Source organism: Eubalaena glacialis, chromosome 18, assembly GCF_028564815.1.
Source record: "Eubalaena glacialis isolate mEubGla1 chromosome 18, mEubGla1.1.hap2.+ XY, whole genome shotgun sequence".
Lineage (NCBI taxonomy): Eukaryota > Metazoa > Chordata > Mammalia > Artiodactyla > Balaenidae > Eubalaena > Eubalaena glacialis.
The window spans coordinates 37550678-37563300 of NC_083733.1; the positions used below are offsets into that span (position 1 = coordinate 37550678).

At 42.8% G+C, this 12623-nt stretch overlaps 1 protein-coding gene across 1 annotated transcript; it reads left to right on the forward strand.

Moving 5' to 3' along the window:
• Positions 1 to 1172: 1172 nt before the first annotated feature.
• On the forward strand, positions 1173 to 1352 carry LOC133078581 (small ribosomal subunit protein uS14-like). The gene has a single exon (XM_061173674.1). The coding sequence runs from the start codon at positions 1182 to 1184 to the stop codon at positions 1350 to 1352; it is 171 nt and encodes a 56-aa protein (XP_061029657.1). The 5' UTR covers positions 1173 to 1181.
• The last annotated feature ends 11271 nt before the right edge of the window (positions 1353 to 12623 follow it).

Here is a 12623-nt window from a genome sequence, read left to right on the forward strand (position 1 = left end):
AGCATGGGGGTCCCAGAACTGGTGCCATCCCACTGGTGAGCGGGTAAGCTCCTGGTGCTAATAAGCTAGAGGGAAGACTCCAAAATGGCACTTTCCAGCACCAGTGTCCTCATGGTAGAATGAGCTCCCCAAAATGGTTGCTAGCAGCATTTATGTCCCCAGGGGGAGTCTCAGTTGTCTCCTGCCTCTCCTGGAGGCCCTTGAAGATCAGCAAGTGGGTCTGACCCAGGCTTCTTTCAAATTACTACCTCTGTGCTGGAACTCAGAGCCTGTGAGATTTTTTAGGTGACCTTTAAGAGTGGAGTCTCTGTCTCCTACAACCCTCTGGCTCTCATGTACTCAAGCCCTGCTGGCCTTCAAATCCATCCATTCTAGGATCTTGTCTTCCTGGTGCAAGATACCTGGACTAGGGGGCCCAAAGTGGGGCTCAGACCCTTTGTTCCTTGGGGGCAACCTCTGCAATTATGATATCCTCCAGTTGTGGGTTGCCAACTTTGAGGTGTGGGTCTTGATTGTACTGCATCGCCACCCCTCCTACACATCTTGTTGTGGTTTCTTCTTTATACTTTTAGTTGTGGAAAAATCTTTTTTGCTCGTCTTCAGGTCATTCTCATCAATTGTTGTCATTTAGGTGTGTCTATGGGAGGAGATGAGCTTGGGGTCATCCTACTCTGTCATTTTGGTCACACCTCTGACTGGGTGTTTTTCTTCAATTCATCAACTATTTTTCTTGCTCTGACTTTTTCACTGTATTATGCTGCTTTTCTTCTGCATTCTTAATCAGGCAGTCAGAACTCGTTTCCAAGGAAGAAGGTGGGGGTATCTTTTAGAGAGGATATTGAGCAGGTGAGTGGAAAGGGACAGACTTCTCTCTGTCTCTTCACTCTTAGAATATGTTTTCCAAGGAGCACCAGCTCTATCTTAAATAAACTACCAGCTCTGTGTGTGTGTGTGTTAGCATCTACCCCTGGAGAACAGCCTGTAACCAACAGCCCATGGAAGCCCAAAACCCTCTATACAATTTCTATATGGGACCACATGTCCTTTCTGCTTCCATGCCTGAAAATGTGCCACACTTTTAAAATTTGAAAGCTTGTAATTTATTATTTATTCAAAAACTAAATAACAGCTAATAATAAAAAAATCTTAGCACTTTTCCTCGTTGCAGCCGAGAGAGCAACATGGGTCACCAGCAGCTCTACTGGAGCCATCCGAGAAAATTTGGCCAGGGTTCTTGCTTTTGCCATGTCTGCTCAAACCAGTACACTTTGATCCAGAAACATGGCCTCAATATGTGCTGCCAGTGTTTCCACTGGTACGCAAAAGACATTGGCTTCATTAAGTTGGACTAAGTGAACTTCCTTGAATGGGTCATCCAGGACATCTACCTTACGCAGAAACAATACTAGCTCTTTGTATATAAAATAAAAGTTTAAAAACTTCAAAAAAAAAAAAAAAAAGACTTAGCATAGTGCCTGGCACATAGTATGTATTCAATATATGGTAGCTTATTAGTATTATCATTATTATGAGATGAGAAAGCCTAGTCCAATTTGGAGTCATATATGTAAATCAAAGGCAATTATGACATGAGAATGTTGCTGAGGGAAATATTTCTTTAAGGTTTTTGTTCTTTTAAAAGGGCAATTGCACATATACATTTTGACTTTGGCATTTGAGGTGAACATAATTTTTTTAATGCCTATTCTAGACATCTAGAGTGGCATTTTGAGTGGCTTCTGCCCATCACAGCAGAATGAATGGCAACTGCCTGATTGAGGCTGCAGAAGAAAAGCGGCATAATACAGCATAAAAGTCAGAGCAAACTGTAGTGGGGCTGAGAAGATTGCAATTTAATGGGGCTCAATTATTTGATTACAATAGATCTTTCAGTTGCCATAGAAACAAACACTGAAAAATGACACTGATGGGGCCAGGCAGGCACACATCTTTCAAAAAAAAAAAAAAAAAAAGACTAAATTAAATGATGCACAGAATGGCAACGAATGCTCCTGAATTTATTCTATCTGGATGGATAAATGAGAAAAGTACGTAGATAACAGGTAGGGTGAAAGGCAGACACTTAATGCAGGCTGATCAAAGCAACCTCTAAACTGCAAAACAAAATTGATATTTGAATCTTGGGCTCCTTCTCTGTGACAAGATCCCAGGTGCTGGTTTCCTCTAGGATTGCGGATGAGTGAGCCATCGTGGGGGCTGGGGACAGAGCATCATCAAAACAGGAGTCTGGATGACATTGTGGGAGAGAGAGTGAAAGAGGGAGAGACAGAGACAGAGACAAATTGAAAACTTGCTGTCAATACAGTTGACCCTTGAACAACATGGATTTAAACTGTGCAGGTCCACATATAGGCAGATTTTTTTCTATAGTAAATAATACTACAGAACTGGCAAACTGTACTGAGAAACTTGAAGAAGTGCATAGCAGGAATTCTAATTTCAGGGATCTCTGTGCTGGGATTTTCATTACAGAGCCATTTACATGTGCAAAAATTTGAAGGAAAAAACCCTCTAATGATACCAGTGAAAATTTATAGATGCTTACTCTGGGTGTAAGCAGCTTTTGGCAGGAAAGAGCTCTCTGCAGGAGGTCCCTTTCTGTCTTATCCCTTTAGCAAAGCTATATTGTAACTAACCTTAAGCCAGGGGCCCTCATCCTCTACTCATCTCCAGCCAAAGCACACCTTTCAAGTCTTCTGATCACACAATATTTTGCCTAACCTGTTGGGTCTTTCCATAGACCAAAGAAGTAAAAATGAAGAATAAGTAATTAACAAATGACCAGATAGATCTCTTCCTTAGCTTCCTCTTCAGTAATCTTGTGAACAAACTGTGTGAACAAGATAGCATCTGAAGAAAGATCACAAGGAGTCAACAAGCCTGAACACAGTGGGAGACGGTGACGAATCTGATCTCCTATCTCAATGATTAACTGAGATTACTTCCCTATTCCCTTTAAAAACTATCATGGCCAAGCAGAATCTTCAGAGTTGGTTTTGGGGACATGAGTCAACCTTCTCCCCAGATTGCTGGCTTTTCTGATTAAATCAACTTTTCTTTCTACCAACATTTGCCTCTGAAGTATTGATTTTCAAGTGGCAAGCAGCCAGACCTGAGTTCAGTAACATGGGTATTCCTGTGCCACGAGCTTCACATGTGTCCTCTTATTTAATCATCCTGACAACCTAGGAGGGAGGTATTATTATTATCTCCATGTTACAGATGGGGAAATAGACCAGTGGAGGATAAGCAATATGCCTAGGGTCAATAAGTAAATGGTAGGATGTGAACCCAGTTCCTTCTGAGTAGAGACTCTAAGCCTTTAACCATTGGCATTAAATGAATTATACTGTAATTATAAGGTAGAATATTCTATAGACATTGAAATTATGTTTTTGAAGAATTTTAGTGACATAGGAAAATGTTTACTGTAAGTGAGAAAAGCAGGTCATAAACCTTGTATATTGCATAATTTCAACCATGTTATGTTATTTTTATAAACTTGCAAACAAAAAGACAGGAAAAAAATTATGGCTTTTAAAATGTTCTACAGTCTGCTTTTCTATACTGTCAAGTTTTTTTTTTTTTTTTTTTTTTTAAGTTTGTCAACTCTTTGAAGATCTGAGGCTGTGGGTATGGGTAATATCACGATATTTTATTGCAGTTAATTTCTTAAGACCAAACACATGTAAAGCCAGAGAAATGTTCAGAAACAAAAAGATCTTCCAAAGGTGGTGGGTCAGAGGCTGGGTGACTACCAAGATTATTTCCAGATGGAATGATGGTTACTAGCCAGGGGGACAGAAAGGGAGGGCTCTACAGTCTAGGGTGGACCCTTCTACTCAGGTCCCCAGGGCCCTCACAGCACCTTTCTTGATTCCCCCTCCTCCTCCTCTTTTCCCTCCTCCTCTTCTCTTCTTTGTCTTCTTCTTCCTCCACTCACTTCTTTCTCCTCCTCTACCCAACCTCTATCAGGGACTGAAGTCAGTCAATAGTTGTGAAATGGTCATCTAACTGAGTGGACATCGAGTTTTTCCCTCCTCAGTATATATCTTTCCTCTTTCTGGTAACAGTGGGACCCTGAGTTCTCTTTGCAAACTATCTCTACCCACAGGGGCTGACGGGGTTGTCAATCAAGGTGCCTGCCCTCCCCTAGCCAGAGGATGGGCATGTGATTGAGCTTGGCTAGTTGAATCTGAATCTTGAGCAGATGACATAAGGATAGAAAATTGGGAAAGCAGATCATCCTGGAGAAGGCACCTCAAAGAGACTGCTCCCTTGAAACCCAGATCTTCCTTGGGACCTACCTTCCTAAAGCCTTGTCCTTTTGCTTTTATTCCATTCCATAAGCTACCCCAGACGTTTCAAGTTTTATTTCTGTTGTTACTGAGTTTTGCTTCTGTATGCCAGTCTGTTTCTGTTGCTCGCCACCACATAGCAACAGACATTGACTCAGTGGCTTTTTATATAGAGTCTCAGTAACTTGCTTCAGACACACAAAGGAGAATCGGTTGTCATCTCCTCCTTTCTTCATTCTAGATCCTGTAGCCTGGACTTAATGGGCCTTGTTTCCAAAGTGAGGAAAAGGTTGCAGTTTTGGCCACATATTGTCTATTCACTGAGTGACCTTGTTCTGTGATCTCTCCTCTTGACTTTTTATCTGAAAAATTGGAACCAAGGCCAGATTAAGTGGTAGGCTGGCAAGGCAGCTGCCAATCTGGAGGGAAGTTACGTCATTACCTGGAAATGTGGAACCAATGAGCTCAGGTTCCCCTGGGAGCAACCTTACAGAACTGCTGAGAAGCTAGTGAGTCTGCTCCACTGAGGGCAACATTGCCCTCTGAGTATGATTACAACACTCCACCTTTTCTTTTTGGTGTTTTTGAGACACTCACATTAAAAAAAAAAAGTCAGATGAAGTTTTTATTTCAAATAATGCATGTCATAATGCCATTTACCTTTCACAAATGATTCCTTTTATTATCTGTTAAACCCTTTAATGTGATTCTATGTGGTTTTCTGGTTTGGAAAATCAGGAAAGAAAGAAGAACACTACAGAAAAGTGGGTAATGTTTTATTATTTCAGAGCCTTGACAATGAAGTGACTTGGTAGCAGTTAAAAAGAATGAGGTAGAATTCTAGGTACTAAGATGGGTTATCTTCAAGACATACTGCCCCAATAGCAAGTTAAAGAGTAAGTTGTCAAAGTTATTTTCTTTTAAAAAAAATTAAAAGAACTCACACATACAAACAAGTACTGTCCATTTTCTAAGGGTTTATATATATGTAAATAAGTATTAAAGGCTTGGAAAGGTAAAACTCTTCCAAAATAATATGTTACCTCTAAGGGTGAAAAGAGGGGAATCAGAATTAGGAGAGGTGGTCAAGGGATCTTATCCTTGTTGGTTGGATATTTACAATGGGAATGTATTTATACGTTTCTGATGAAATTAAAAACAAAAGAAGCAGTTAAAAACATAGCAGCTCTGGTTGAGGAGGGAAAAGTGCTGTACCCACTCCTGGAACTTTCTTGGATGTCTTTGGGTTGAGTTTAGTTCAAACTCTTTATTTTTCATTTGGGGAAACTGAGGCCAAGGAATTGTCTGAGGCTTGTGGTGTTATTTTCTTGAGATCAGACAAAACTCAGTGAAGGTCAGAGAAATGTCCAGAAACTCCCTCCCGTTCCCTGCACCACTTCCACCCTCGACCCTTCCCAGGATGGGACAGAGATTCTGATTGCAATGTGAGCAGACCTGCTGAAATTAAACAGGAGAATATTATCAGAGTGAAGGTTAGTGACCTAAAGATTAACAGCAGAGATTGAATTACCAGGAGAGGGATTGTGCTAATTGTATCTGTTAATTTAGAGTCTCTGCATTGGAGAGATTAATGGGAGGAAGCTGTGCCCATCCTGTTTCCGGCTTGGAAGAGAGTGTGGTTCCTGCCTGCCCTCATCAACCCACAACCACAAGGCTCTCAGCAGAGTGACGAAGTGATGGGGAATATAAATAGGGACCCAAGGCACTGTGGTTGGGCTGACGTCTGCCCTGGCAATGACGCTAACTGTTGTAGTGTTGGGACAAATTGCTTGCTCTCTCTGAGCCTTAGTTTCCTTTTGGTAAAACATGTGGAGGAATATGTGTTTCATTCATTCTATGGTGATGGTGTGAGGACCACATGGGCTGCAAAGAAGCTTTGAAGAAGGAGTACGGTATGAGTCAGGACAGATGTCTTTGTTTGGAGGGGGCAGAAAACTGATTCAAAATTTGAAAAACAATATTTAAAAATGGCACTTATTGGCTCATGATATTAGAAAGATCATGTGTGTATGTTTGTGTGTGTTCATGCACAAGCATGCATATGTGTGTGTGTGTGTGTGTGTGTGTGTGTGTGTGTGTATGTGTGTGTGTGAATCTGGCCTAGGCACAGGTGGACCCGGGGAATGAATTATTGTCCCTAGGAATCTTCTCTTTTTCTCTAGTTCTTGGCTTTGTTTTCTTCTGTGTCAGCTTCTCATTCAGCAGATTCTCCCATGGGCTGGCAAAGGTAACTCTGGCACTGCTAAGCTTATATCATACTCACAGCTGGTGGTCCCAGTAAAAGGAGAAACTCTTCTTTCTGGATAGTTCTGGCAAAAGTCCTGGGGAGAATTCTGACTGGCCAGATTTGATGATATCCCCATCCCTGAGCCAATCACTATGGCCAGGGAAATGGGGTTTCCCAAGTGGCTTGATCTGGTTCGTGTGCCTATCCCCAAAGTGGATGGACTGAGCGAGGGTGAGGGGTGGTTCCCCAAAGAGGTGCTGAGCAGAGAGAAAACATAGAGCTACCATATGTCTGATGTCATGTCCAGCAAGAACTCATGGACTCTCCCCCTCCCCAATCTGTCCTGAGCCTGAGAAACGCCCCTCTCCCAGAGACCCAAGGCAACATTATAGTCTCCAATGATGAAGCAGCTGTTAAGCCTGCACAGTTTGGTCAGAGAGCTCTACTTGTTACTGTGGTTAGCTGGTCTGCCTGTTGCAGTGGGCTGGGAATACTCTTGGCCCCAAATGAACATAGAGCCCCCATGCTGAGCAAGTGTGTGGACAAGGGTTGTGGTCTTTACCCTGTGACACAGTTACCTGGCTGCCCGTCAAAGAAAGAACATGTTGAAGATATGAGAGGGCATAACCATATTGTTTTGTAATTTTTAAAAATTATAACATTAAATATGATCCATCCTACTTTTTAAAGTAGATCATTTTATATATAAAGCTGAAGTCCAACTACCACTCCTAATCTCATGACTCATTCCTATGACCAGTTTTATAAGTTTGACCTACTAAATATATGTATATATATATATATTTTATAAATTTATTTATTTTTGGCTGCATTGGGTCTTTGTTGCTGAGTGTGGGCTTTCTCTAGTTGCGGTGAGTGGGAGCTACTTTTCGTTGCAGTGTGCAGGCTTCTCATTGTGGTGGCTTGTCTTTGTTGCGGAGCATGGGCTCTAGGCACGCAGGCTTCAGTAGTTGTGGCACATGGGCTCAGTAGTTGTGGCTCGCAAGCTCTAGAGTGCAGGCTCAGTGGTTGTGGCACAGGGCTTAGTTGCTCTGCAGCATGTGGGATCTTCCTGGACCAGGGCTCAAACCTGTGTCCCCTGCATTGGCAGGCAGATTCTTAACCACTGCGCCACCAGGGAAGCCCCTAAATATATTTTTTAAATAAACATTTAAATATTTTAAACATAAAATAAACTAAAAAATATATCTATTGGTGTGTGTGCGTGTGTGTGTGTGTGTGCATGTGTGTGTGCGTTTGTCAGTGAGGATGGGCTAGGCTCTGCTGTGATAACAAATAATTCCAAAATTTCAGTGGCTTAACACATTTATTTGTCACTCCAACATATATTTGACAAGTGCCTACAATGGGGTTCTGTTTATTGGAGTCACTGAGGGACCCAGGCTGACAGAGGCCAAGAGAGGAAGGAAAAAATGATGACTTGTGCTCTGTTTCATAGCTTCCACCCAGAAGCGAGTCATGTCACTTCTCACATTTCATTGGCCAGAGCAAATCACATGGCCTCACCTAGCTCCCAGGAGTGGGAATCTTGTGCTTGGAAGAGCTGGAAATAATTGGTAGATAGCACTAATGACTACTCTAGTAGGTTTAGCATATCATTTGAGGTTTTGTTATTTTTATTCAACAGTGTTTCTAGAATGTATCCATGTTCATACATGTAGATCTAGTTCAGAATGACGAGTCAATAAGCTGGACACAGGAGTAGATGCTATATGATTCCAACATCCCTGAAGCTTTTTATCACTGCTTAAGTTCTCCTAACAGTTCTTGACCTCCAGTCCAGCAATTGATGAACTAATCAATTCATCCTGAGTGATGGATTTAATCCTGTGCCAGAAGGTGTCAATGAGCCAAGGGGACAGGGGAGCCGTCGTTCTGCCCTTGAGGTGCTTGGGGACTAAATCAGGGAGCAGCAGGGGGCATAGTGCTGAGGGGTGCACTGCCAGGGCTGAGAACTTCATGGCAGGGAGGGATCCCGGAGGCTGGAGTAGCTAGAGTGGGCTTCCTGGAGGGGGTGGAAGGATGGGCCTGGAAGGATGGGTAAGGCAGGGATAACCAGGAAATGTAGAGTGGTCAGCAGATCAGTCTGGTCAGGCTCATCTCCATCTTCCTCCAGCTTGGTTGTGTCACAAGCCCAACCATGTTCCCTGAACCCAGAGTCATCATTTTTGGCAATGGCTACTCCAGGATACCTGCACTAGGGTGTTGAGCCAAAGGCCCTGTGACTGGAATCTCCTTTCAAATTAGGGCTTGACTAATTCTTCTAAAATCGGTCCTGTGCCTGGAGCTGAAAATCATGGTCAAAATGACAACAGCGGGCCATTATTGAATGCTCACTCTGTGTCAGGCCCCCGTGAGGTAGGTGCAATGTGCTTCATGTCACTCAATGAGTGGGGGGTTAAGTGAAGAGGAGCAACAACAAAATTGGCACGTACACACTGCTTACTACATGCCAGGCTCTTTTCTAAAGGACCTGGTATGTTAATTCACTTCTCCCTCCTGACAGTCCCATGATGCAGGTACTCTTGTTATCCCTACAGGTGATAATACAGGTAAGGAAACAGGGCACAGACTGGTTAACACCTGCCCAAGGCCACATGACTAGGAAGTGGCAGACATGGGATTTGAATCCAGGTATGTTTTGAATGCAGTGGAAGATTGAAGAAAGCTCTGCCTCTGTCTTAGACCGTTTGGGCTGATATCCCAGAATGCCACAGACTGGGTGGCTTATAGACAACAGAAATGTATCACTCACAGTCTGCAGGCTGGAAGTCCAAGATCAAGGCACTGGCAGATTCAGTGTCTGGTGAGGACCCACCTCCCGGTTCATGGATGGCTGTCTTCTGGCTGTGGCCCCACCTGGCAGGAGGAGTGAGGATGCTCTCTGGTGTCTTTTTAAAAAGGGCACTAATCCTAGAACGTGAGGTTTCTATTCTCATGACCTAATCACCTCCCAAAGGCCCCACCTCCTAACATCATCACATTGGTTGTTAAGTTTCAGCATGTGAATTTTGGGGGAACATTCAGATTCCGTCTATAGCAGCCTCTCTCAGTCCACCTTGCAGTCCAACATATAGCAGCAATGGTGCTGGTGGCCCTAGTATCATTGCTTTGGGCCTGGCTGGGGGCCCAAGCTGGCTGGGCCCCAAGCTTTCTTTTCATCTGACAACTCCTACTCCCAGTAATGCTGTCTGGTGAGCAGCTAGAGTCTCCCATCTGCTATAAAGAGGGCTCTTTGCTGGTCTGATTAACCACAGGCCCTACTTGTAAATGCTTTCCAGTGGGTAGGCAGAAGGGTGTGGCAACCACCTGATGGCCGCTCCTCCAGCCACTCCAGGCCCCCCAGTTCAGCTGATAGGAGAGTCAAAAGTAGGAGAGTGTAAGCAGAGATTCTTAACCTCTTCTGTGCCATGGTCCCACTGGGTGGAACTTCCAGACTCCTTTACAGAATAATATTTTTATGAGCACAAGTAAAATACATAGGATTACAAATGAAACCAATTATAATGAAATGCAGTTATCAAATTGTTTAAAGGTTGTGATATAGTAATATATGTGCTATTTTCTTATCTCATCAAATAAGATCTAGAGGTAGTTTTAATGACTACAAAAAGTTCAGAGGAGAGCAGGCAAGGGAGGCTCCCTGGAGGATGTGGGCTTCCCCTGTACCTTAAAGGATGGGTAAGATTTGCAAAGACAAAGAGAATGGCTCATAAATACTGAGTGGAAGAGATGGGGTCAGTGTCAGAGAGGAGGTGACTCTGAGCTCAGGAGGACAGGACAGGACACAGAAACCTGGAGTATGTGAGTCACTTCAGTCGGGGCCATTAAATTAATATTTTAATTGCTTTATTTTACTATCAATGCCCATCAGTTACAAGTACCTGAAATAATGAAAAGACATTCAATTAAAAATACTTCTGTCTCAAAATCAGATGCTTCATGAGAGTCTGCCCTGCTTTGGGATCATCAGATTGCATATGACACATGGTGCTGCTCTGTATATGTTAGGCTTGGGCCAGTGCAGTGGGATTTCTTGGGGCTGAGCTAAAGGAAGGTGAAATAATGCCATATATCTGAGAACCAGAGAGCTGATAGTATAGATTCTGGGAATCAGGAGTGCCGAGGGCGGGAGAAGATCAGTATTCCAGCCCAGCACTCAGACAGAGGGTACTGCCACATTCTCTTCCCTTCCTCCACCTTCCTTCCTCCAAATCCTCCTTTCCTACTCCTTTTTGTTCTATTCAGGCCCTCAGTGGGTTGGATGATGGTACCCACTTTGGGGAAGGCAAGCCTCTTTACTCTTGTGATTCAAATGTTAATTCTGGAAACATCCTCACAGACACATCCAGAAATAATGTTTAACCAGATATCTGAGCATATAAAGCTGACACATAAAATTAACCATATCACAACTCCACCATTTTTCAATTAGGCACCCATACACAACTTCTGAAACCATACTTAATCTCCAAATAAAGGTAATAACAAGGTCATAATTTCATCTAACATGATACAACTATCTTGTGTACAGCTGATAACACACTAACCCCTTCCCCAGAAGAGGAGGTAAAGTCATTGAGTGATGTTTACTCTTCTTCCTATCCCATAACTTAAATACTATGATGTGAAAATAACAATATTTAAATACTGTGATGTAAAGTCAATATATCTTATGTTACATGCTAGGGAATAGAAGAGGAAAGAAAACCATTTCTATATCTATATATCTATCTCTATATATGCACACACACGTGTATTTATAACAAAATAAGGAGGAAGTACTCACGATAATTACAGTCCTTGTTTCTGTAACTGGTCACATGGTCATTGCTGTTATTTATAATCACCTTCTTTCACTCTTCATGCCATATTCCTTTTGCCCTAAACAAACACTTCAGCTGGTTGTACTTCTTTACCTGGTGGGGTGACCCAAACGTTCATTCCTGAAGGATCTGGGTCAGTAGTAGTCCTGCCTAGATTGAGTTGTAGTTTTCCATTGACCCTAATCACAGGGCATGGTAAAAACTAAGAGACACCCAAGGGATCTCCTATATTCCAGACATACTCTTTTTTTTTAAATTGAAATATAGTTGATTTACAATATTAACTTTCGGTGTTCAGGAAAGTGATTCAGATAGATAGATAGATAGATAGATAGATAGATAGATAGATAGATAGATATAGATAGAGATATACTCTTTCTTACTTCCATGGAGTAATAATGGAAGTAATCTCCATGGTGATCAGGATCAATCACCCCAGCCAGCACCGTAACTCCTTCTTTGCCTGTTGATTCAGAAGAATGAGGAACCAGAAGTGGGTAGGTGGCAGCCTTAACTTCCAGTTCAATGGAATCATTGTTGTGTCTCCTGGTGGAAATATTCCTCCCTTTGGAACTAAGACCTCTAGGCCAGCAGAGAATAACATCATGGGAACAGGAAGCAGCAGAAGTTTTGCTAAGGGGTTGCTAGGTGTAATAGTGAGTGGTGCCACTGTCATGTCTACTCTTTCATTCCTGGACCCATGAATGCTGGCTATGGGAGAAATAGGACCATATATCAGATGCTGATTCAGAGCATATACAGCCTTCTGGAAACTTTGCCCCAGCCCTGCAATGTATTGTGCTAGCACCTATCTTGTGCTGTAGTTGAGTCTTCATAAGGCCATTTTCTATCAAACCAGCTGCTTCCAGATCATGGGGAACATGGTAAGAATTCCATGAGCGTGGGCCTATTGCTGCATTTCTTTTGATGTGGAATGAATTCCTCGATTAGAAGCAATGCCATGTGGACTACCATGATGGTGGATAAGGCATTCTGTAAGTCCATGGATAGTGGTTTTGGCAGAAGCATTGCATGCTGGGAAGGCAAATCTGTATCCAGAATAAGTGTCTATTCCTGTAAGAACGAAATGCTGCCCCTTTCATGACATAAGCGGGCCAGTGTAATCAACCTGCCACTAGGTAGCTGGCTGATCACTGTGGGAAATGGTGCCATATCAGGGGCTCAGTGCTAGTCTCTGCTGCTGACAGA

Coding starts and splice junctions, on each gene's coding strand:
- LOC133078581 (XM_061173674.1), top strand. CDS start 1,182: ATGGGTCACCAGCAGCTCTACTGGAGCCATCCGAGAAAATTTGGCCAG.